The sequence below is a fragment of the Haliotis asinina genome, chromosome 10 (genome assembly GCF_037392515.1).
Source record: "Haliotis asinina isolate JCU_RB_2024 chromosome 10, JCU_Hal_asi_v2, whole genome shotgun sequence".
NCBI classification, from domain to species: Eukaryota; Metazoa; Mollusca; class Gastropoda; order Lepetellida; family Haliotidae; genus Haliotis; species Haliotis asinina.
In genome coordinates, this window is record NC_090289.1 from 2,850,180 (window position 1) to 2,875,751 (window position 25,572).

Here is a 25,572-nt window from a genome sequence, read left to right on the forward strand (position 1 = left end):
ACATACATATGCTCATAGTTTGCAAGTGTCTTTCTTCTCTGTACTTTGGAGTTTCTGTAGTGAATGATATAGTATAATTTAACAGCATAATTCAATCAGAAATAGAACATACATATGCAAAATGAATTTATTCATCATTCAATTACTTACCAATATTTACAAAGACATGTGTTCTGTTCAAAAGGATCACACAAGATAAATAAGATTTGGGGTAAAATATTAACACCAGACTTTCAGATTTAATGAAGACAATAAAATCAACAACATTTTGCGCAGAAATAAAGAGCAGAATATTACACAAAAGTGGAATCAAGTGTGGGTATGTTGATGAGATGATGTCCACAGCTCGTATTCAAGTCGAGCCAACTAAGTGAGATGAGAAACAGAACATTCAGGAAAGATGGAGAAATTATAGAAACACTTTCATTTCATCTTGTCTGTACCTCAATTAGAGAGCTACATTGTAATCTGCATTTTACAGTGTTCTGTTCCATGTTCTATGCAAATGAGAATTCTGGTAACTTGATTACACATGCTCAACATATTCTACCTCAACTTTAGTGCCCCAAATTCTGTAATCATTCACTGGAATATCCACAGCACTCAATACACCAGTAAGGCTTCTCGCACAGATTTTTTTTATTACAGTCATTAATGATCCTATATCTGAATAACATTGTTCTTAACAAGAGAGAAGTCTCAGGTCAAACATTATATTTCTTTTATTGCAAATGATATTGATTTATAAATTTCCACATGTCAGTTCTGAGCATTTAATGAAACAGGATGATTTATGAGTTAGCTGAAATCCTACATATCTGACTTAGAACTTCAACATGCTCACCACTGAAAAGAAAAATGTCTTGGTAGAATGACACTGTTTCAAATGAATCTTCATTTTGAGTGATAATATGAATGATATCCTTAATTTCAACCCAAACAGACTGCACAATAGGAACATATAAAAAAATAATGAATGTTTATATTTAAGTTTTGCTTACATATTGTTTTAATTAAGAGCTAACCTACTAATTAGAGTAAATCAACTGAGTGATAATTTCAATGTATATGTTAACATACACAAACCAACAATGATTATTCAACATATGTGATAAAGATGTGAAAACATAAACATGAAAGCTCTGTTGCTATTTACAATGAACACATACTACCATACAATGACATCTCAAGTGAAATCTTCCCATCAACCAATCACGGAAATACTTCTGAGTTCCAGTTTTCAGGATCAATCTTAAGATTGTATTTTTATTGATAAAATGTTCAACAAATCCTCTTGTGACATAATTATGCTAAAAATGCTACTTAAATAAAAGTGAACATGATATTAATTTAAGAACAGTTTATAATTCTTAGTTTTGTGAATTTTAAAATCTTCAGGGCAGATTCATTAGTAAAAATATTAAATGATTGGGCACATTCCTCTCCCCAATCCGGATTATCTGGAGTATTTGTCTCCATTCAAGGAAATTAACGCCCTGAACTGTGGTCAGGCTACTTTGTGTTGTATCACATTAGCAATCAAAGTGTCCCACTTCATAGGACTCCTAAAACACATGCTTATGGTGTTGCCACATCATACAGCGGACTACTAGAGAGATTTCTTGTGATTATGGAATATATTTTGTTACCTATATTTTTAAGTTTATTTTTTTGAGTCCATCTGTGACAACATATGTCACATTTGGGATTTCACTTTCTTAGTATGGAAGTCGTGGTGGCTGAGCGGGCTAGGCTGACTTTGTGTGCTGGCGATTAGGTGTCTGACTCTGAGGGTGCGGGTTCGAATCCCGCTTGGAACTCAACCAAAAAAGTACTAGAATTTGTACTTTACTAAGAAAGTGAAATCCCAAATATGACATATGTTGCATTTGACCACTTTCTAAATGGCATCATGTAATTACATCTGTGGCGAACTCAATTTCAGAAAAGAGCTATGATGCAGCGGGTTCTCAAAGATGAAACCCATCTCTCCAAAAGTCAGTACTTACCTGTGCTTATCTGAATTGATGACTTTACTACCTCTGATGTCAGATGATCTTACTTATGTGGGAGACAGATGTCAGTACTATGAACATGGGGGGAAATGTGTTGCTTATCAAGGAGGTAGATCTGAAGTGTAACGGTTTGATGTATTTTATGAAGACCTTGATAATTGATAATGAGGCTGAAGAGCAAGCTGATGCTTAAACCATGTGATATAGTGATCATTTTACGTCACACAGTATGCAACAGTACGAGAGATACAGGAGTCTGGTGTGTGTTTAACCTTTACAAAATGTAAGGTCCATGCCATATAGTGTATTACCCTGAACGTAAGTATATCACCCAGTTAGGGCTAACAGTTATATCTCCAGTCCAGTTGGCCTTACCTCGGTATCCAAAACAAAGCTGGCGATGAGATGGAGGCATGGAACCTGTCCCAGAATAACTTGGATGTAACAACTCTTTTGCACTTCTTGAGTGCCCAAAAGCATCAGAACTCCCAACGAGAAAATGGCAAATTATTAAAGCAGAAATGTCAGAAACCTGTGTCCATGTGTGCATACTTGACAGAGCAGAACATCTGTGACCAGCAGAAGCACTGGAGTTGGAGAAAGGATGTGAAATTAACTGCCAACACTTGTCCAGCACTTTTGCATAAACCACCAGTTCCAGCAGTGACCAAAAATTGCATATGAATATTTAAAATCTTCTTCAGATGTACCTCACTGATAACCCGCAAGGTAGTCCAATGTTTCTGTAAACATGCCCATCTGTGGGGCACAATTTCAACATCAGTGGTGATTTTCTGGAAGGTTCAATACTGGTGATACAAAAGTGAGTGTGAACAATGCCATATCCTTTTTCAAGGAACTAAACAACTGCTGCACCACATTTTGTGGTTTTGACCCAAGGTCTATCCATGGCACAGTCCAGACAGGGTGTCAAAGGATAAAATGCCTTGGAATAGGCCAGTTTTGACAATCAGATTTATCCAAACCAACAAATGTTATCTTGTCTCTTTTGGAAAAAACAAGTGACATTATATATATCATTGATTATCCTGTTCCTTTTGACTGAAACTTGATTACCAAAAGTTAGGAAAAGCATGGCCTTGCTTTTAAGATTTCATGCTTGCATCATAAGATCCAAGATGTCCCACTCCCTCCTGAGGTAGAGATTTGAAACCTTACAATCTCTTGACTGACTTTATGGAGAGTGCCAGATTTGGTACCAGGAACCCAACCCTTCGGAAACCCAGGGTTATGCAAAAGGCTGCAGTGTTGTGTAGCCAACACATTCTTTGAAACCAATTTGGTGGATTCTACTAGGCAGAAGTCCCATTCCTTGTCAGAACTGCATTTAAAAGGGGCAATGGCCTCGGGTTTGTGACAGACCTAACCAGCCTGACTGTGACAGGATCACATGAACCATCTTTCCTGTATTCATCTATTTTTATCAGAAACTAATGATGACATTTTGCCACTAAATCAATAGTTGTTTGCCACATCCTTGCTCATTTCCTTCCCCAGATGTTTTACATGTTGTTGAAAAACATCATTGTTGATACACCATACTGTTACATGGATACCTCTATCACTTTCTGTGAGCTCATTCCTGACCACACACACCAGATGATATAATAGATAACCCAAAATGACAACACAGGTGTCTGTATATACAACAATTCATGATCTGGACAACATATGAAGGAAACATATTGCTCTTCAACGGAGTGATATGATTGGTGATGCTATGAGAAATTTACAAGTGCGTTTTCTTCAAAACAAATATATACATCTCATGGCTGGGATGGGAATTAAGGGAAGAGGTACACAGATTTTTAACAAAGATGATATATATCCAGAGACCATATAGCAGTATATAGTCTTTCATTTATCATATATTGATTGTAACATGGAAATGATATTTGCACAGAACTAAAGCAAAAAATTTTTTCACAGCCATTTCATCATCAATATACATGGGTCCAAGTAGAAGATATGATCACTGGTCCCAGTAAATTGCTGATGATCAGAAATGGAATCTAAGTCCCAACCAAGTACACTGATATGCTGAGTCAGCAGCATACTGAGGACAAGGATCAAGGAGATGGCTGATTTATACAGCTGTAAAAAGACGTATATCTGTTCATCAGCAGTTACACTGCGTTTGGTTCTAAAGTGGACTGATGAATTGCAATCTCAATAAAGATACTCATAAACATCAAATACTCAATGAAATGATGATCTTAATCAAAACATCAGACCAACTCTGTCAGGTTTGTGCATAATTTATGTTGTAAAAAATAAAGTGTTTAACAATCTATCATTAAAATATTGACTATTTCTTACGAGGGAGGAGTGACGAGAAAGGGACAGCCAGGTGTTCGAGAAGCATGTGCACAAGTGCAGACAAAGTTATTGATTCATTAACCCAGCTGTGCCATCTCCACCCTTTCTCGCACACATGACTGCCCCTTTCTCAGCGCACCTTCCTCATAACAAGCAGTGAACTGGATCAATATTTTAACGATAGTTTGTTAAACAACTTTTTTAATTTTCAGACAAATTCTGCAAAATTCTGACAGAGTTGGTATGGTGTTTTGATTATGATCAATTTTCTTTCAGTATTTTATGTTCGTTAGTTTTGTTAGTTACATTGTGATTCATCTGTCTGCTTTTGAGCCAAATGAACTGTACACGAAGTCTGTCACCATGAACCTTGACAAGGCTCAGAAGGCGGCAAATGTCAATTTAGTTACAGCCATGTCTTGACCCTCAACAACAATGAACAAACCAACACTTTTGTCTTACTTTTCAAAACGAGTGCACTGCAGTTCAGCCGACTAATTTAGCAGTTAGTTAAGAATTAATATTTTGATAAATATATTGTGATTTTCGTGGATCAGTTTATTCAAGTTTACAACTATTATTTTCATGCATTGATGATCTTTGTATTTAGAAGAATTTTCAAACAAAAGTTAATACTGTGGCCAAAATCACTACTGATAGTTGTTGTTTCATTGTATATTGAACACATCTTTCCCTTCTTATATTAATTAGTAATTCTCTAGCCAAGATTAGAGAATCACATAACTGATATAACTCACATAATCTGTCATTCCTCCTCTCTCAGGAGTTATTGTCTAAATTCTCTTAAATTTATTTTTATTTGTTTCAACAAGATGCACATGTAATTTCTGTCCTGAATGGTTCCATCATAAGAGAAATCAGTTGTGTTGGAACCTCAATAGGTTTTCGTGCAAGTGTGTTAAAACATGAATATTCCATTTGAAACTGATACACTTAATATCATTAACTGTTACATCATATGTCCAATTAACAAACAAAACAATAAAGGTCAAAGGTCATGAATAATTAGGGGATGTTTTTGTCTTGTGAAGACTGAACACACAACAACATCCCCCAAAGTATTAATGATCCCCTTTCTTAGTCCTTTTCAGAATATATTATCAATGAGGTTAAGATAATAATGAAGTCTTTTTACCAAATGTTCATTCTTGACCTCAGTGTAGGACTGTTGTATCGACCAAAAATATATTCAGTCTGTCAAGAAAAGACATCCGACAACAAGTAAACATGGCTTCATCCACAATCACAACAAGGATATGTATGGCTTATTCATAAATGGACAAAATGTAGTGGACTTCGTGAACATGTACCTGTCAAAACAAAACAATATTGTAACTATCAGACAGTGGAAAAAATGTCATAACCCTATCTGAACAATAACTGAGTATATGATGTGTCTCATGATCAATTTACAAACAAAACTAGTTGTCTAGCAACACAGTAAACTGTTTCCTGAACAATGTACAAGAGAACAAGATGTCTACCAACACAATAAACAGTTCATGAAATAATTGCAAATAAATGAAGTCTGTGAACAATTAATTTGGCCAATACAGCATAACGGATGTAATATTGTCATCTATGTTTACAACCTTTAAATCATTCTAAAAGTGATAAAAATGCTCAGTATGACTGATATGTGAAGTAATTTGTATGTTGAGTATACATAGTCAACACAAAGACTGGATGGATAGTACATGTTAAGCTGGTTTACTGTCTTTATCTGTCATCTTTATTGCACTTCCTGTTAGGAAGATTATTGTTTGAACATTTTCAGGACTTGTATTCCAGGTCACTGCTGAAATCTTCAGGAAGAGTAACATCGTGTAAATCCTCTTTAATATTTCATTGTTTTTCTTCACATTGCACTGAAGGGTGTTTTAAAGCCAAACCAAATTAATTGGCAAGCAGTTTAGGATGAGCTGGGCAGAGGTGAGCATCCATTAAAGCAATGTCTTCTGCCATGCTTCTCAATTAACCCTGTCTGTGGCGGCTGCAAGACACTTCCGACTGATGTAAACCGAATTGCCCCCATTGACAGCAGCAGTCCCAGAGTCGGAAGCACTACATCGTCTCATGGTATAGGATGAATATCTATACCGCGTCTCCTTCTGCACACTCTTGCTGCAAACACAAAAATTGAGATCAGTTGTGCAAGTTTTTCCCATTGAACATATAGTCTGTTGATGTTTTTACAGATTTTTCTAGTTAAAGGTTTGCTTAGTGGGTTAGAAAAATCCAAATGCATTGTATGGAAGTGTTAAAACAGTCATAAAACATCTGGCTTCTGCTCTGAAAAATATCATTGATCAAATATCTGACAGTTGTTTCATTTTCATTTCCTTTGACAAAGGTGAAATAAAAGAAACTGCCATTTTTATTTGTTCTGTACGGCAGCAGACTAGTACCACAGCTGAAAATGTTTTCAATATATACGCAGATAATACACATAAAAGATACTTTCATTTATGTTGAGGAAACTTTCATATTCATACACTGTTCAGAGGTTCACTGTATTTGCTTTGTTTACACATCTGCTGGTCTCAAGAAACACTGAGAACTATGGAAGAATATTGGTGCCACAGTCTAAACTTCATCATCCACAAAGATGATACATCTGTGTACTTTTCAACTAACTTATTTTTTTTATGCATCTGTGTACTTTTCAACTGTCTTATTTTTCACAAACTTTGGTATATTTCAAATGCAAACTTACTATACTGAACGTTCTGACAGTAGTTTATTAAAGACATATCAATGTTGAAAGTCAGACACTTTATTAAGACAGAGATTATAAACAACAAACCTGAATCTCATTATTGATTGCTTAAAAAAACATGGTTACCAAGATGATAATTTGATACATGATATGTTGTCATAAATAGATTGTTATCAGTGTAAATGTATGTATCGTCTATGTACTTGAATGTATCTTCAATGTATATAGAAGGAACATCTATGTAGATATAAATATCTTCAATGTACATGAATATGAAAGGAACACCTAAATAGGTGAATGTATTTTCTTTGTACATGTCATCAATGCTATATGAAAGGAACACCTACATGTATGTAAGTATCTTCAGTGTATATGAAAGGAACACCTACATAGATGGATATATCTTAAATGTATATGAAAGGAAAACCTACATAGACGAATGTATCTTAAATGTATATGAAAGGAACAGCTACATAGATGAAAGCATCTTAAATGTATATAGATTTCACAGATGAAAGTATCTACTCAGTGTGTAGATGTATTATCTATGTAGAAGATGGAATATGTTTGGCAATTGCACTAATAAGCTGCCATAATTTTAATTATTTGTTTAGGTCAGCAAAGAAAATGTTACTTCAGAGAACAGCTTCCAGTTGGTGGATGAAACTACTGAACCACAGTATGATATAGGAGTATTAGCATACATCAGTATGAAAATACATCTGGAAAAATGAATACATTACTATTGATAGATTTTTTTGTTTTGTTGCTACAAGATCTCCAAGTGAATATGCTAAAAGCTAGCTTCCAAGTCTGTACTGAATGATAAGTCCATGGTTGTACTATCCTTGTTCTGGGCAAGTCTGCACAAGGGTGCTCGCCTTTCACTGGGACTTGTTCTTGCTATCTCTGTATTCTAGGAATTATAATTTACATTAGAGATTTGTGCAAGTGTAGTTGAAGGACACACGGGGTGAAAGTGTGAGTAATGTTCCATGAATCAGTAAAATGAAAGGTCTGTTTGTACCTCCTCAGTAAAAGGATATGGGAAGTTTTTAAGTCCCAGTGTAAACATGCTATCTAATGTACATGGAGCCGCCCTCATGGTGAGATTTGCTGAGGGGTAACAAGTCTCCAATTTAGAGGGTTAAAAAAATATAAATACTCTGTTCCCCCAAGTGATGTTATTTCTTGAGGTATTCAGTTTATATAAATGTAGTGAGATTAGTGGCACGCTTGTATGAAAAGGAACTGAAAGATATTAGTCTGCTATAATGGTGAAGAAGCCTCTTGATACATAGGTCTACAATTTCTTTATAAGCAAAGATGAAACATCTTCATGGTGTATAACTGTGAAGATGTGGGTTAGAGATGATCTTCAAGAGGCAACTAACAGGATCGGGTGCAGCGTTTGCAATACTTTAATTAGCCAGTTTGTCCATCAGGATCTGCTGCTACCTGCAGGCCCTGAATGTTAGAGTCAAACCAATAAATACCTGTTGATCAGTGGATTGTCTGGTCCTGGCATCCATAAAGCTGGAATATTACTGAGTGCACATAAAACTGAACTCAGTCACTTGATAGTACTGAAGCAACAGGCATGATTATGAGAACTAATGATCCATGCAGAAAAACAGTTACAATTTGTCCTGTGCCACCAGGGCTGGCCATGGGAGGCCACGTTATTGATCTGGTTGTTCAATCCTATGACTAGACTGATTGTGTGCTGTCACTCATCATTACAATAAAGTCTGGCCTAAGTAATCGCACTGAGCATATGCAGGATCAAAACATCAAACAAAACCTTTCTTATCTAAATATTATATTTATCTTGAACTCTTTGATTTTCAAATTTAAAACTTGCTTCATGAATTAATTCTTATATAGCTTATTCCAAAGAGGATTCTAACTGGCCTGTTACAGCAGATCTGAAGGCATGTTCGTATTCCTCCATGTCCTGTCTCAAATATGTGAATAGGTCATACGAACGAAGGTTGGCAAAGTGGAGGTACTTTGCAACTAACTCAATAAATTGTAACGAAAGGTACAATGTCAATTGAAGAAAATAACTAGTATGAGAGAGAGGGTGGGAGAGAGAATGTTTATACCTTATAATACCTCATAATACTTCATTATACAGTCTGTTTTAAATGCATGTTTATCACAATTGAAACAAAATGATATAAGTAAAGACCTACTAAGTTTATACAAAAGTTTAGCTTTAGTTGAATGAGTGAGTTACATTGGCAATATTGCAGCCATATTGTGACAAGAACATACATGACAAAAAAGCTTTAGTTGAGTTTGGTTCATTTCTTGTCCCTGACCACTAACTCCTGAAAATGATGAATTGGTCATTTGAGCAATATATTTTAAGGTAAGGGTTTGTTCAGTCCAGACTGCCATCATACAGTTGGAATATTGCTGACTGAACATCAAACAACAAACAAACAAAAACACAATGATAATGTTATGGGAAACAACATGCACATGCAAAATATCAAATAGTTGAGATACTGTTCCCAAGAGAGGAGTTGAGGAGATATCTGCAGTATTTTTACAACTGCTAGTATGTCTTAGCTGTTGTTTGCGTGTATTGGCAAATTAGAAACAGATCTTTAGCAAGGTTAACTCAAACTTCAAGCATAATTATCAATGACCTTAAAATTCAATAATAGTGAATTCTCTACCTCTGATTTACATTCCTGAATAAGGATTATAAGAGACCTGTGTAACTGCCTCATTGGGTCATTAGTTAGGAAGAAAAGGTTCTGAAGAATCTGAAAAACAAACTCTCCACAAGAATGTTTGATAGAAGACTTTCCCTTTATGTCGATCAGTATTCCTGTAGCTCCAGACTGTGGGATCATAAATATTCTGGTAGACATGACCTTGCCTTTGCATGCGTGTCTGCTAAGTGCCTCTTCTTTTTCTCAACACCAAGTCCCGATTTATCAAAATGAACTTAAGCTGTTACTCAAATTTCAAACTGAGTTTTACAATCTGAAACAAATGAAACTTTAACTCACATGCACTTTTAAATTAAAAAAAACCCAAACAGCTTAAGTAATCTATCTACCAAATTCATCTACCGTGTTTGACTTCAATATCGAGTTCATTCTGGGATTCATTCTGCGAGGTTTTGTTGAGTAAATACTCTCATGTTAGTAAAAACTTAAGTGAAGTTTGTTTTGAGAAATCAGGGCATGGTGTCATCTCGTTACAATTATAAAGATGACACTTTGTCTCAAGACAGTACAGTGTATGAGTGAAGTGTTCCAGCTATGTGGCGGTGGCAATTAGGAATGATGACATGTGTCAAACTAGTCAGCGAGCCCAAGCACCAGATCCCCTTAGTCACCTCTTACGACAAGCATGGGGTAATGAAGATCAATTCTAACCAGATCTTCAAGGGTTCAAGATGATACGTCATGAGAGTAAGACTGCAATATGATACATGAAATCTGTGCCATGTTATGGTGTCATGTTGTGTCATCAATGGATGAATCCAACATTTATTATACATGATATAGAACGAACTGACAGTTACTAAGCATAGGTTTTATATAATCTGGTAATAATCACTCAATTGACAAAGGAACACGTATAGAAATTTTGTTTTATTACGAATTCTCATATGAACATGTATTACACAAGAATTAAAGTTTTGGTCTACGTTCTCGAAGCAATCATAATGCCAAGAGTATTGCACTCTCCTGGTCAAGGCCATCACAGAATATAGCTCAGTATTTATGAGAATTCTTTTATGCATTGTTATCTCCAGCTTTATCTATTTACTGGGGTTGCCAGTCTTGCCAAGATGGTAAGAGATCTAGATGGTCAAGATTGCTTCGAAAATAGACCTCTGGCTTCTAATCTTGCAACACAAAGAGAACAGCTCACTCCCTATATCTGGTAGCATCAGCAAAAGTAGAAACAGTTTCACACTCATGACTAATGAACAGAGGCTGGCATGAATGAAGAAACTATCATTGTCATCAAAATGGCAATGAGTACATAAACATACATGGAGCCTGAATCCTTTAGGTTACCTATATTTCTGTATTTATTTGAATTTTCCTGTTTGAATGTGTGGACAAGCATCTCAGCAAACAACAAATGCACAGTTTGGATTAGTGTCCCCGAGGGTCAAGAGAGGAACACATATCTTTTCTCGTGTCTTCCATGTCACTTTGTAGGTTGCTGGAGTTAGAAACAGAGATATGTAGAGGGTTGACATTAATGGATTCAAAACTTTTAATTATTGATTTTTATTGACAATATGTTATTTGATCCTCATCATAAATGTGTGAGTAGTGGGACTTTCAACCATAGCTGAGATGAAATATATACTGACATTTAGTACTAAACGTTGTGATTTGGGGGCAAAAGCATTTTTATATATATAAAGATATCAGCTTTTATGCTGTCCACAGTCCATACTTTCAGACATCCTGAACATTGTAAACCATTACTAAGTTGTTTTCTTGTCATTTTGTCTATATAAATAATGCATTGTTTGGGGACATTTTGTCATGGGAGGACCCCTGTTTAATGGGACAATTCGTTTCAGTTCAACATTCAAACTCCCTTTCATCTGGATAACATCTAGAGTCTTATTATAACTGGTCCTACATTAACTGTAGTATGTTCTCTCTCCCTGTCAACTGCCCTGTGTATGGTCAAGAGACAGATGGATTCACCATGTATGTGAAATAAAGAAATTGTTGTCCATATCATTCCCTGCCAAGCTGGTTACTACGCACGTCAAGGTAGTGATAGCACTGTAGGTCACACAAAGATGGTGCCGACACTACCTCTGTAGAATCAAACAATATATAGCAAAACCTGAACACTTTCATCCAAATTTTACATGTTTACATCAACAGAATATCTCTTGCACAATTAAGTAATGTTGCCTAGATCAGATTTTTCTACTGCATGTATCTTCATGAACCAGTAATTATGAATAAACAATATATACATATTTTAAGATATGCAGGCACAAATACTAAACCATCTTGAAATGAAATTTGAAATTGTTTGTAGCAGAATCAATGTTCATATGACTGGTGTTAAACATCAGACACAAGAGAAGACGTACACTATCCCAAACCAACGTTTTACCATTGGTCATGTATGGAGGTGGAACTCCAGAACTATACATAATCTTAGTCCCATGTATGGAGGTGGAGCTCCAGAACTATACATAACCTTAGTCCCATGTATGGAGGTGGAGCTCCAGAACTATACACAACCTTAGTCCCATGTATGGAGGTGGAGCTCCAGAACTATACACAACCTTAGTCCCATGTATGGAGGTGGAGCTCCAGAACTATACATAATCTTAGTCCCATGTATGGAGGTGGAGCTCCAGAACTATACATAACCTTAGTCCCATGTATGGAGGTGGAGCTCCAGAACTATACATAATCTTAGTCCCATGTATGGAGGTGGAGCTCCAGAACTATACATAACCTTAGTCCCATGTATGGAGGTGGAGCTCCAGAACTATACATAATCTTAGTCCCATGTATGGAGGTGGAGCTCCAGAACTATACATAACCTTAGTCCCATGTATGGAGGTGGAGCTCCAGAACTATACATAATCTTAGTCCCATGTATGGAGGTGGAGCTCCAGAACTATACATAACCTTAGTCCCATGTATGGAGGTGGAGCTCCAGAACTATACATAATCTTAGTCCCATGTATGGAGGTGGAGCTCCAGAACTATACATAACCTTAGTCCCATGTATGGAGGTGGAGCTCCAGAATTATACATAATCTTAGTCCCATGTATGGAGGTGGAGCTCCAGAACTATACACAACCTTAGTCCCATGTATGGAGGTGGAGCTCCAGAATTATACATAATCTTAGTCCCATGTATGGACGTGGAACTACAGAACTATACATAATCTTAGTCCCATGTATGGAGGTGGAGCTCCAGAACTATACATAATCTTAGTCCCATGTATGGAGGTGGAACTCCAGAACTATACATAACCTTAGTCCCATGTATGGAGGTGGAGCTCCAGAACTATACATAACCTTAGTCCCATGTATGGAGGTGGAGCTCCAGAACTATACATAACCTTAGTCCCATGTATGGAGGTGGAGCTCCAGAACTATACACAACCTTAGTCCCATGTATGGAGGTGGAGCTCCAGAATTATACATAATCTTAGTCCCATGTATGGACGTGGAACTACAGAACTCTACATAATCTTAGTCCCATGTATGGTCGTTCATCATGTCTACTTCAGTACTGACATCCTATATAATTTTTTTCAAAAACATTTTCATTGCTACTGGTACAGTGAGTGAGTTTAGTTTTACGCTACTCTCAGCAATATTCCACCCATGTGGCTGCGGTCTGTAAATAATCAAGTATGGACTAGATAATCCAGAAACCAACAGCATGAGCATCGATCTGCACAATTAGGAATTGATGACATGTGTCAACCAAATCAGCGAGCTTCACCACCTGTCCCCGTTAGTCACCTCTAACGACAAGCATGGGTTACTGAAAGCCAATATTCTAACCTGGACCTTCATGGGTAGTTACTGGTACAGAAATCCTGGTCCCACCTCCTGAAGGGAACATGGACAGTCCATTTAAACAATTCACTAATTAGTAATTCTTCCATTCTTCCCATTCCTTGTACAGACATCTGTTGTCTAAGTAAGCACGTCTGTATTTGTTTGCATGATATCAGCCTCTAATCAAATTCATATTTGTTGTCTATTAAATAGAATTTGTTTTGAGCAATTCTGGGATAAAAGTGGAGTTGAAGGAAACAGTTAAACCTTGTCTGAACTTTGACTTCAATAAATTAATCTAACAGTTAGTGAATATGTCATTTGTGACCTGTAGTTATTAATTGTGTGATAAATTATCCAAGAACATTTACTTGTTGGTTTAATTGTATCAATACAAGTGATTCTGATAACACTGAATATTGGAAATTGGAAAATCACAATCTTTGGTATCATGACTACATTTGTTTGCCAATAATAAATGTAGGTAAATGAGAATGTTTCTGTTTCAGCATGAGTACATTAGTATTACTGTATATAATTAGTATCCTTGAATGCCACACCTGTATATCAGATCACTGACTGTGAGAAGCAAAAAGTAGGGGTGTTATTTGTCAAACAAAAACATTTCAATAAAATGTACAATCATGTTCTACTGGTAACACTATCGCGACTACATCTACAATCAATATGGTATTTGAATAGCTAACACAGCGGCAGTCTCAGTGAAAGCATTCTTTACTTAACTGATAAGCCAGCAACTAATGGCACTAGTCTGCATTGGGAAATGATACGCTGGATTAGAACTCACACAAGAATTAATCCAACAACACTGCAAGGACAACGAAAGCTTGTAATTAGCACCATACAAACTATACACTGTGTTGTAAAATCTCCAACTTGTTAGATATGTTTTTCCCAAATAATTTTTCCTCTTAAGAAAAACAATTATGGTATCATTCTACAGTATAGACTTGTGGACTCGAAGTAATAACGACCTTGTAAATTTCATACAATCTAGCACATACATATACAGTACTGTGGAGTGAGTTTATCAGCTAATCTCACCAACAACTTGAGTAATTTGAAAATATGAAAATATTCAACACATGTAGGATTGAGTCTTTTGATAAGATCATTGCACGAAGCTTCCATCAGCTGTGAATGTGTAACAGCATAGGAGTGTCATGGTTAACTGCTGGGCAGCAATATTTCAGCTAAGACAGACATGAGACTAAAACATTGTACCGCTAGTGCAATGAACGAGGATTTCAACCACTAGGCTACCCATTTTGCTTTAAAATGACATTTTCTGCAACATAACACATACACTACTGATATTTCACTAGTGTTGGGAATCTTGCATTATCCATACTTAAATGCAACTATTCTTCCCTCCGTATTTACTGCTCAAATGAATTTATAGAAAACCTAATTATTTCATATAAGGGGATGGTATTTGATCACAGGCAGGTACTGTTCTTAGAACTGTGTCAGTTTTAGCTGCCCTCCCCATGCAATGTAACATTTGTTATCTCCTCCACCATGAACATGTGACATATTTTCATGCCAACAGCAGTAGTTGCTTCTGGCTTCTTTCAAGACCTTACATTGATGACTGGTTCCTCACTATGGCATGAGAGATTACTGTGGTTGTTTATACAATACTAATTAGAAAAAATTGTGTTCTCCAACTGCTTTGAGTAGTATATATCTGAGTAACAACTGAATCATGTGATGTGTGACAGACACACTAAACAGTTGTCTCCTTCTTGTCCATAGTTATTTCACCATTGACTTTCAACACTGGGATTGTTTTCACACTCTGGGATTCACGTGGATCAACAGGATGTGTCCGATCATTTTTTATCGGGGGTGACCAAAATGATCTTTGTGCAACTCCTCTTCTTGAGTTCCTGTCCATATCACAGATATTGCCTGCACTGAGGCTATGCACATCAAGTCTCTCTGAACTCCCATTGGGCGAGCTCCTTTCACTGTACTGCCGTGGAGGAACTGGAGGAGGTGGTCCACTATGAGGCTCCCTCTTATCAAAGTTGACTTCATCCCTGGTTCTGGCACCATACAACGGCTTCATGGGCCGAAGATTTTTGTGCCACAAGTGGGTGGTAGGTTCTAACATGTTACCGCCTAACTCCCGGTTGTCTTCTGGAGAGTGCACAGCCGCTCGGGACCGATGTGGCAACGCATACAAAGACAATACCGCTTCATCATTAGAGTCCTGACTATGCATCTTAACTATACTAGGATCACGCCTAATGTCATCTCCAAACAACTTTGAATCACTTGATTTGTTAGTTTCACGATCAAAACTTTGAGTTGTATTAAGGCTGCATGCATAGGAGTCATGTTCAAAGTGTGAGGTTAAGGAATTGTCTTCATTCCAATGATCTACAGAAGACCTACTGGGCACATTGTGTCTGTCTATGTCATCTAACATGCTGGAATGAAACTGCAACTCTCCAATGTTAGAATACAACACAGGGGATGGTAGATCTAAATCAAGTTCACGGTTTGAAAGGCATGCTGACCGTATGGTCAACTCAGTGCTCTCATTAGTAAGGTTAGCTTGATTTAGTTCATTTTCTGAACTTTCATGATTCTTTGGACAAAACAAACATGCGTAAAATCTTTGCGACACATGAGGACAAGAGGTCCTTGTTGGATGTTCATCAGCTGTAATTCCATGCAGCAGACGTACATTCTGCATGTGGTCAGGGACTTTCTCAAGGTCTTTATTCAGGTCATTTGTTGACTGGTTGCACTGCTTGTACAGAGCGTCCATTTCTGCATTTTTCTCATTGATATTTTGAGAACTTCTGAGGTCATTTTGGCTGGATTTGCCATCACGACGTCTTGGACGTGGACCGGTACGGAACAGCTCACTAAAAAGCAAAAACAAGAGAAACAAACTGAGACAAAAGCTTACACAAAATGGGAGGTGAATGTTGAAAATATACTTTCTTTTCAAGATTTTTTTCCCAATTCATCTTCAACATTATTTGATCTGATACTAAAGATTGAAAATTTAAGTTTTCACAAAGAATTATTGAACAAATTGTCTTCTAATTTTACAATAATAACCAAGGCCTCAAGAATCTCATGGTGTCAAATAATGTTTTCCTAGGAACTCTTTGCATAGAAAAATACATGCATTACAGAACACAACTTGCTCCATTATTCAAACAGACAGTATGGAGGTGTCTGTTTGCAGATATAAAACCCTTAAACACCTATAATGACATTAAACTATAAACCAAATGATTTCATAGAACATACAAAACCCCAAATGTAAATAGTCAAACACCATTTTGAGTACATGACATCACAAACCATGTTATATGTAAATTAGAGTTTTCAGCAATATGCTATTTTTTTGTAGATACTTTCAACATTCAGAACAAAGTGGGGAAATACACAAAACAGAGACAAATAAAATCAGGAAAGATGAACAAAAGAAAATGAAAATGAATGTAATAAATCACAAATCCTATAACAATTACTTACTGAACAGTAATGTTACAACAAGTGTCTGTTTATGACAAAATGGCTAACAGTATCACCAAACAAGGTCACCATACAGAATCAGCAAACAAATACACAACAAGCTATGATAATATCACAGTGTCACTTTCAGACATAAGATAGCCCCCTGAAGTATACATCTAGAGAAATACTAGGAGAAATATCACACTCCTTCCAAATTCCAGTTTCTTGAGGTTAAGATCTTGTCTACACATTTTCCTATTGATGTCATTGTTGTGTGTGTGTACCTTGCCATAGGTGTTAGACCGATGTGTAGAATGCTCATATCAATCGTTACACCTGACCAATTATACTTCTTGTCTTATGGTTCCCTTTATTCAGCAAAACAAATAAAATAAAAGATAAAAAAAAATGTTTTCATTGGCTACAAATATAAATTTACAAGAAATATTTTTCAATTGATTTTGCCTCATATACACTTCATAAACTGCCCAAAATAAAATCCTACTAGTTTTGGAATATTACTTTGACTGGAGATTTTGTTGTTTCTTTTTCCCTCTTCAACCTCCCTGTTTTCTGAGGACAACAATCCATAAAACAAGAGAGAAAAATAGTCTGGCCTCATAAGGAAAAACATAATTTCACAGACTGCCAATCTCATTATCAACATACAGCATTGTAGAATGATCAGTGACAACCCAAAACAAGTATCACCTGATACATACAACTCTGTAGACTGTGACCAGTGACAACCTGTAGCCAGCATCACCTGATACACACAACACTGTAGACTGTGATCGGTGATAACCAATGACCAGTATCACGTGATACACAAAACACTGTAGACTGTGATCAGTGACAACCAATGACCAGTATCACGTGATACACAAAACACTGATCAGTGATCAGTGACAACCTATAACCAGTATCACCTAATACACACAACACTGTAGACTGTGATCAGTGACAACCAATGACCAGTTTCACGTGATACACAAAACACTGTAGACTGTGATCAGTGACAACCAATGACCAGTTTCACCTGATACACACAACACTGTCGATGGTGATCAGTGACAACCAATGACCAGTTTCACCTGATACACACAACACTGTCGACGGTGATCAGTGACAACCAATGACCAGTATCACGTGATACACACAACACTGTAGACTGTGATCAGTGACAACCAATGACCAGTTTCACCTGATACACAAAACACTGTAGACTGTGATCAGTGACAACCAATGACCAGTATCACGTGATACACACAACACTGTAGACTGTGATGAGTGACAACCAATGACCAGTATCACGTGATACATACAACACTGTAGACTGTGATCAGTGACAACCAATGACCAGTTTCATCCGATACTCACAACACTGTAGACTGTGATCAGTGACAACCAATGACCAGTATCACGTGATACATACAACACTGTAGACTGTGATCAGTGACAACCAATGACCAGTTTCACCCGATACTCACAACACTGTAGTCTGTGATCAGTGACAACCAATGACCAGTATCATGTGATACACAAAACACTGTCGACGGTGATCAGTGACAACCAATGACCAGTTTCACGTGATACACAAAACACTGATCAGTGATCAGTGACAACCTATAACCAGTATCACCTAATACACAAAACACTGTAGACTGTGATCAGTGACAACCAATGACCAGTTTCATCCGATACTCACAACACTGTAGACTGTGATCAGTGACAACCAATGACCAGTATCACGTGATACATACAACACTGTAGACTGTGATCAGTGACAACCAATGACCAGTTTCACCCGATACTCACAACACTGTAGTCTGTGATCAGTGACAACCAATGACCAGTATCATGTGATACACAAAACACTGTCGACGGTGATCAGTGACAACCAATGACCAGTTTCACGTGATACACAAAACACTGATCAGTGATAACCTATAACCAGTATCACCTAATACACAAAACACTGTAGACTGTGATCAGTGACAACCAATGACCAGTTTCACCCGATACTCACAACACTGTCGACGGTGATCAGTGACAACCAATGACCAGTATCACGTGATACACAAAACACTGATCAGTGACAACCTATAACCAGTATCACCTTATACACAAAACACTGTAGACTGTGATCAGTGACAACCAATGACCAGTTTCACCCGATACTCACAACACTGTAGACTGTGATCAGTGACAACCAATGACCAATATCATGTGATACACACAACACTGTAGACTGTGATGAGTGACAACCAATGACCAATATCATGTGATACACACAACACTGTAGACTGTGATGAGTGACAACCAATGACCAGTATCACGTGATACACACAACACTGTAGACTGTGATGAGTGACAACCAATGACCAGTATCACATGATACACACAACACTGTAGACTGTGATGAGTGACAACCAATGACCAGTATCACGTGATACACACAACACTGTAGACTGTGATGAGTGACAACCAATGACCAGTATCACGTGATACACACAACACTGTAGACTGTGATCAGTGACAACCAATGACCAGTATCACGTGATACACACAACACTGTAGACTGTGATGAGTGACAACCTATTTATAGACCGCCACCACATAGCTGGAATACTTGCTGATTGCTGAATGTAACTCACTCACTCACTTGTCATAATGGCTTAAAATCAGAGCACAAATTAATATAGCGGAAATAGATAATGTTAGACTAAAATAAAATTTTTGTACTAATTTTTAAGAAAATGAATGGGATATCGGAAAATGATATTCATTAATTTCTGCTGTCAAAATTGCACATTCACATTCTCACATCAATGAGTCCAACTCTGTCTTAAATCCTTCAGCATCTTCACAGTATTCACATAATGCTACATTGAAACAATAAACAGTAAAGCTACCAATATAATCAATAATCTGATGGAAAATATTTGTTATCAAAATATAAATCACTTATAGAAAACTTCAATGTCAGGTCTTCCATACAAATTTCCTCTAGTATGAGAATATCAATTCAAATCAAACCTGTCGGTTGACATTTATGGTTGACTTTCATCATAAACTGAATCAAACATATTCCATCATTCCAGCTCCAGTGAATGTCATAGTATGCCATGTTGTTCCTCAGCCAGCTCAGATTTGCTGCAACCAGCAGTGCCATCACTCATTGGGAAGACTTAATGGTTGACCTGTAGCTAGCTGACAGATAATCAACTTTAGATTCATTGCTTTTTTTGTTTTTATACCGCTCCCAGAATGTTTTTGAGTAATGTGTAGACAAGCGAGACCAGCATCGCACTCAAAACATGAGTTATATCAAGATTTAAATTGGACTGTGCAAACAGACAGATGCTACAAGCCTCCATACCTAACATGATCGAAGTTGATGACACTTCAACAAAAGTTTTGAAAACAATGATAGTCAGGTAAAGAAAATACAAGAATTCACATTATAATGGAAAACAAAGTATTTTAGACCCTATGTTGATCCAGTGGTAATAGTGATGCTTCAATAAACAAGGGTCTTTCCCTGGTCAGTACAATCCATACAAGGGTTAATCCCTGAGGAAATGAGAAAAAGGTCCTTCAAAGATGTGCTGTTCAGTCCAGCATTGCCTTTATGATGAAGTCAAGTAGCAGCCATTCTGAGGGTGTTTTATTAACTTGCAAAACATGGCTACATCCGACTGTCCATACTATAATTTTATCATATACACTACAAGTGACTGTGCCTCTTGGGATGTGACATAAGCAAACTAACTTTCAACTAAACACACAGTGATATGAACTACATGACTATAGACACAGTGACATGATGTTTAGAAACTACATGACTGTACACAATGTGGTGTGTTGTCTATAAACTACATATGACTGCACAATGTACGTAATATGATGTTTAGGATCTACATTATAATTACTGTACACAATAAGATGTAATGATTCCACTCTATTCCATCACAGTGTATCCTGATGGTTGAAATACATCACTACAGATTAGTCTATATCCCTTGTCTGTGCTATCCTTGAAGTGTTATGATTCACGATGACATATGATCTCATACAATTTCCATGCATGACTTTGTATACGTTGTTACATGCAACACTCAACAAACTCACATGTGTGTGGTCAGCATAAAACACATGTACACAATACAAAATCCCTGTTTCATTCGAGGTTTGACATTTCTGGATAATTGGTTTTATTTCATACTCTGGTTATTGGTTTATGTAAACTCAGTTTTAGAGTACATGCATCATATTTACTGTTTCTTAATAGGGACAACTTCTTGTGAGTGCTACTGCCCAAAGGCAACAAATGTTTCACAAAGAGATCTATCATCCACTGAGAATGGCCTCATCAGAAGACGTCTTGAACACTTCAGTATTCAGTAATTGTCATTTGTAGAGAGAATATTTTTCACTTACTTTCACTCCCATATTGAAGACAGCACTACAAGCTTGTATCAAACCATGTTTCATATCAAAGTATGTGTTCATGTACTGGCAGAACTAGTTTCACAACAAATATTGAAAACACTCAACTACTGACTTCGTCATCGACTGTACATGTGGGTAGGACAGATGTCTGAGAGGAAACAATGACTCCAGCAATGCTGTTGTTGATGCTGCTGATGATGCTGATGTTGATGTTGTAGGGAGTTATCTGTCACTGTAGCTTGCAATACCATTTTTATAAACTGTGTCACTGTACTATGACATTTTTTTAACTTTGTGATGCTGTATTCTTGAAGTAGGCTAGTGCAATATATTCAATAATTACTTGTCCACTTTAAATGTGTTTGATGTTGCTATATTTCATTGAACTAGCATTATGCTGTGAATCATTCAGATGGCCACCAGTCTTTAGGAGAGTGACATACTGTATTCATACATTCGCTCTTGTGTATTATGAGATATCATATCATTCAGACAGAATGCAATAGATATATTACAAAACTTCAGGGTATTATCAGTTTGTTAATAGGTCTGCTATTTGACAGGAGGTCATTTTGTATTCAATACGTCTCATTTGAGTGGAGGGGTAAAGGACAGAGCAGGTCAAGGACAGAGTAGGTCAAGGACAGACCAGTCAGAAATCAGGTTCAGTGGTGTCTTAGAGGAGGGCTGGACAACTACATTGACTTTGGTAGAATCCGTGACTTATTTTTTTCCATTATAATAATTGTGTACAAAGTGTATTAAGCAAAGGTTACCTATGGCACAATATTCCAGGTTTATCCGAATAAGTTACATCACTCAGACAAACTTTGTATGTATCAGATGAACACAGAGAATGAGCACATCAACAAACTGTACAGGTCAGCCACACAGTAAGAATGTTATTTTGAACATTTTCAGTACACTTCAGCCATATACTGATGATTTCATGTTGAAACATCTCCTGTACAGATTAGCCAATCACTAAGAACTTCATTGATAAAACTCTTGTACTGATCAGCCTAGCTCATAGAACTTCGTGAAAAATCTCTTGTACTGATCAGCCTAGTTCATAGACCTCCGTGAAAAAATCTCTTGTACTGATCAGCCTAGCTCATAGAACTTCGTGAAAAATCTCTTGTACTGAGCAGCCTAGCTCACAGACCTCCGTGAAAAATCTCTTGTATTGAGCAGCCTAGCTCATAGACCTTCGTGAAAAATCTCTTGTACTGATCAGCCTAGCTCATAGACCTTCGTGAAAAATCTCTTGTACTGAGCAGCCTAGTTCATAGAACTTCATGAAAAATCTCTTGTACTGAGCAGCCTAGTTCATAGAACTTCATGAAAAATCTCTTGTACTGAGCAGCCTAGTTCATAGAACTTCATGAAAAATCTCTTGTACTGAGCAGCCTAGCTCATAGAACTTCATGAAAAATCTCTTGTACTGATCAGCCTAGTTCATAGAACCTCGTGAAAAATCTCTTGTACTGATCAGCCTAGCTCATAGACCTTCATGAAAAATCTCTTGTACTGATCAGCCTAGCTCATAGAACTTCATGAAAAATCTCTTGTACTGAGCAGCCTAGCTCATAGAACTTTGTGAAAAATCTCTTGTACTGAGCAGCCTAGTTCATAGAACCTTGTGAAAAATCTCTTGTGCTGATCACCCAAGCACTGAGAACTCCATAAAAAATCTCTTGTACAGATCAGCCAACAACTGGGAATGTCCTCACGTAGAATTCCTGTAAAGCTGAACTAAACTGATGCAACTCGAATATGAAGAAGATTGTGTTACACTTACTGCAACAAATAGCAAGGTGTTTTTCAGATGAATCTCTTGGATACGAACTCTGCATCACAATATTCTGCTAGCTACTGTGCCACCCAGCAAGCTGATCATCAGGTTGAAGAAATGGTTGTGTTGAAATTCTGCATGATATGGAAGTTGAAATCCTTCATATTTCCCCTTTCATAATCCTTCTCCAGTTTCTTTGTTTCACAGATCCTGCATACGCTAAGCAGCCTATTGATTTTCCGTCACCCTTTCTTTTCAGAAAAAAAGACTGTCATCATACAGCGTATTGTGATCTAATTATGTAGATTAGATAGTCATTCATATGCTGATGTGACAAAGTCCTTAAGGTGTATGACCTGAAACTACTCAACAAACATTAGATAAGATTCTATTAAACGTTGGAGGCTTTTATATGAACACACTGCTGATCAACCAGTGTCTGCAGCATTAGCACAATTAGATGAACTTGAGATAAGCGATCATGAAAAAACATACATAACATCCAAGCCAAATGACATCCTTTTTTCTATACCAGGAATGGCGATACAATACACATACTATAGAACATTTTAAACACTGATAATATCCTCTGAGTACTGACCACATAAAAACTTGACTGTAAATCCATTATCATGTGAGGCTGTTTGCTAACAATGAAAGTTTGTCTTACAGTCAATTCCCAGCAGAGACTTGCATCAACCAGCTTGAATCAGATTGCCCAAGTTACAACATTGTGTCTGACCTCCAGTTCATAAATACTACAAAATTGGCACAAAATATCCTGAACAAAATACCAAACATTATCTGGTTGGATTTTGCATCCTTTTAGCATGTTCTACATAATATCAAATCAAGGCACATTAAGAATGAGCTTCCGTTCCATGGAGCAGAGAACTCAGGGTGACCAGCTGACACTTTACCAACGGGGCCAACTCATCAATCCTGTCAGCAGAGTGAACATTTTACACAATGGTCAGCAACATTCCAGCTTTATAATGATGGCCTGTGTGAAGTTCAGACAAACCAGTTAGTGAAAACATGAGCAACAATCTGTGCCATATGACACACAATCAGTCACTGGGAATTGCTTTCCATTAAATGTGGTTTGTCCCTTGGACTGGTTTGTTCACAGTTTAATGCCACACTCAGCAACACTACAACTATATGGCTGACATCTGTAACTTATCAAGTCCAAACCAGATTCTATTAGAATATATTGACAAGGTGCTAACATAAACACTAACAACAAAATTTCTGAACTGTGTCGGACATAAATGTCAGTGTTCTGGGACATCATCAGTTCTAGGCAGCCATGATCCTGTGCTAACCTAATGCAGAGATGAAGCAGAGATGGTGCAGTTGTTTCATGTGGAAGCATTACGAAAAAATAATATTCCTATCTTGCTAATGGCCAAACTTGACCACACCAACAAGGTGGCAAGACAGACTATCATACCCACGTTATAACTACAAGAGGAGGTCTTGTTAATTTGATTTGATCCTCAAAATTCAATTTCCTCTGGGCCCTGAGATCAGCAATCTTTAATCACAGACCATGATGTGTCCACAGCAGGAATGCAAAGGCCACAATATATTAGTCAAAAGATTTTCCTTTAAATGAAGGTCTTCTGTGTTGTATCTTTGAAACAATAGACGCATCTTCACATGAGCATTGCCATGACTACCTTCAAGATGTATGCTTTCATGTACAGAAAGCATCTCTCAGGTATAACGACATGTGATAGCAATGGGAAAACATGAAAGTCTAACCAGTAAACTTGGCTGTTTGAAGAATCACACTCAAGCTATCGCAATCAAAAACACTGAAAAGATGTTGTTTTATTCCAGTTGTCTAGAAGCCCGATGACTATGAATGATACACGGTGAACAACTTGTTTACAGCAGAACATGATGGTAAGATGTATGAAGACACAATGGCATTTAGAAAGTGGTGAAATGTAACATACGAGGGTTGGCTGAAAAGTTCTCAGCCTGAGTGGTTTTTCCCCACCAGGTAGAGAAAGGTGTTTGCCACCAATGAGGACAATCATTTAGTGAATCATAGACACAAGAACTACAAACGTACTAATAGTTTTATCTCAACTACAGCTCTTTTGGTAAACCTACCCTCTGAAATCATCAGAAATGGACAAAACTGAATACAGGGCAGTCATCAAG

General features: G+C 37.1%; 1 protein-coding gene across 3 annotated transcripts in view; it reads right to left on the reverse strand.

The window, feature by feature from the left end:
• Positions 1-3,678: 3,678 nt before the first annotated feature.
• LOC137298313 (thrombospondin type-1 domain-containing protein 7A-like) overlaps positions 3,679-25,572 on the reverse strand; it is a 320,745-nt gene continuing 298,851 nt past the window's right edge. Inside the window, exons 26-27 of one of the 3 annotated variants that reach the window (XM_067830516.1) lie at positions 16,357-16,540; positions 6,402-6,500 (exon numbers count right to left, since the gene is read on the reverse strand). In XM_067830516.1, the coding sequence (XP_067686617.1) occupies positions 6,471-6,500; positions 16,357-16,540 (214 nt within the window). In that variant the 3' untranslated portion in view covers positions 6,402-6,470. Of the gene's footprint in view, positions 6,501-12,843; positions 16,541-25,572 lie in introns of those variants that run through there. The other 2 variants (XM_067830517.1, XM_067830515.1) reach the window with 2 other exon arrangements.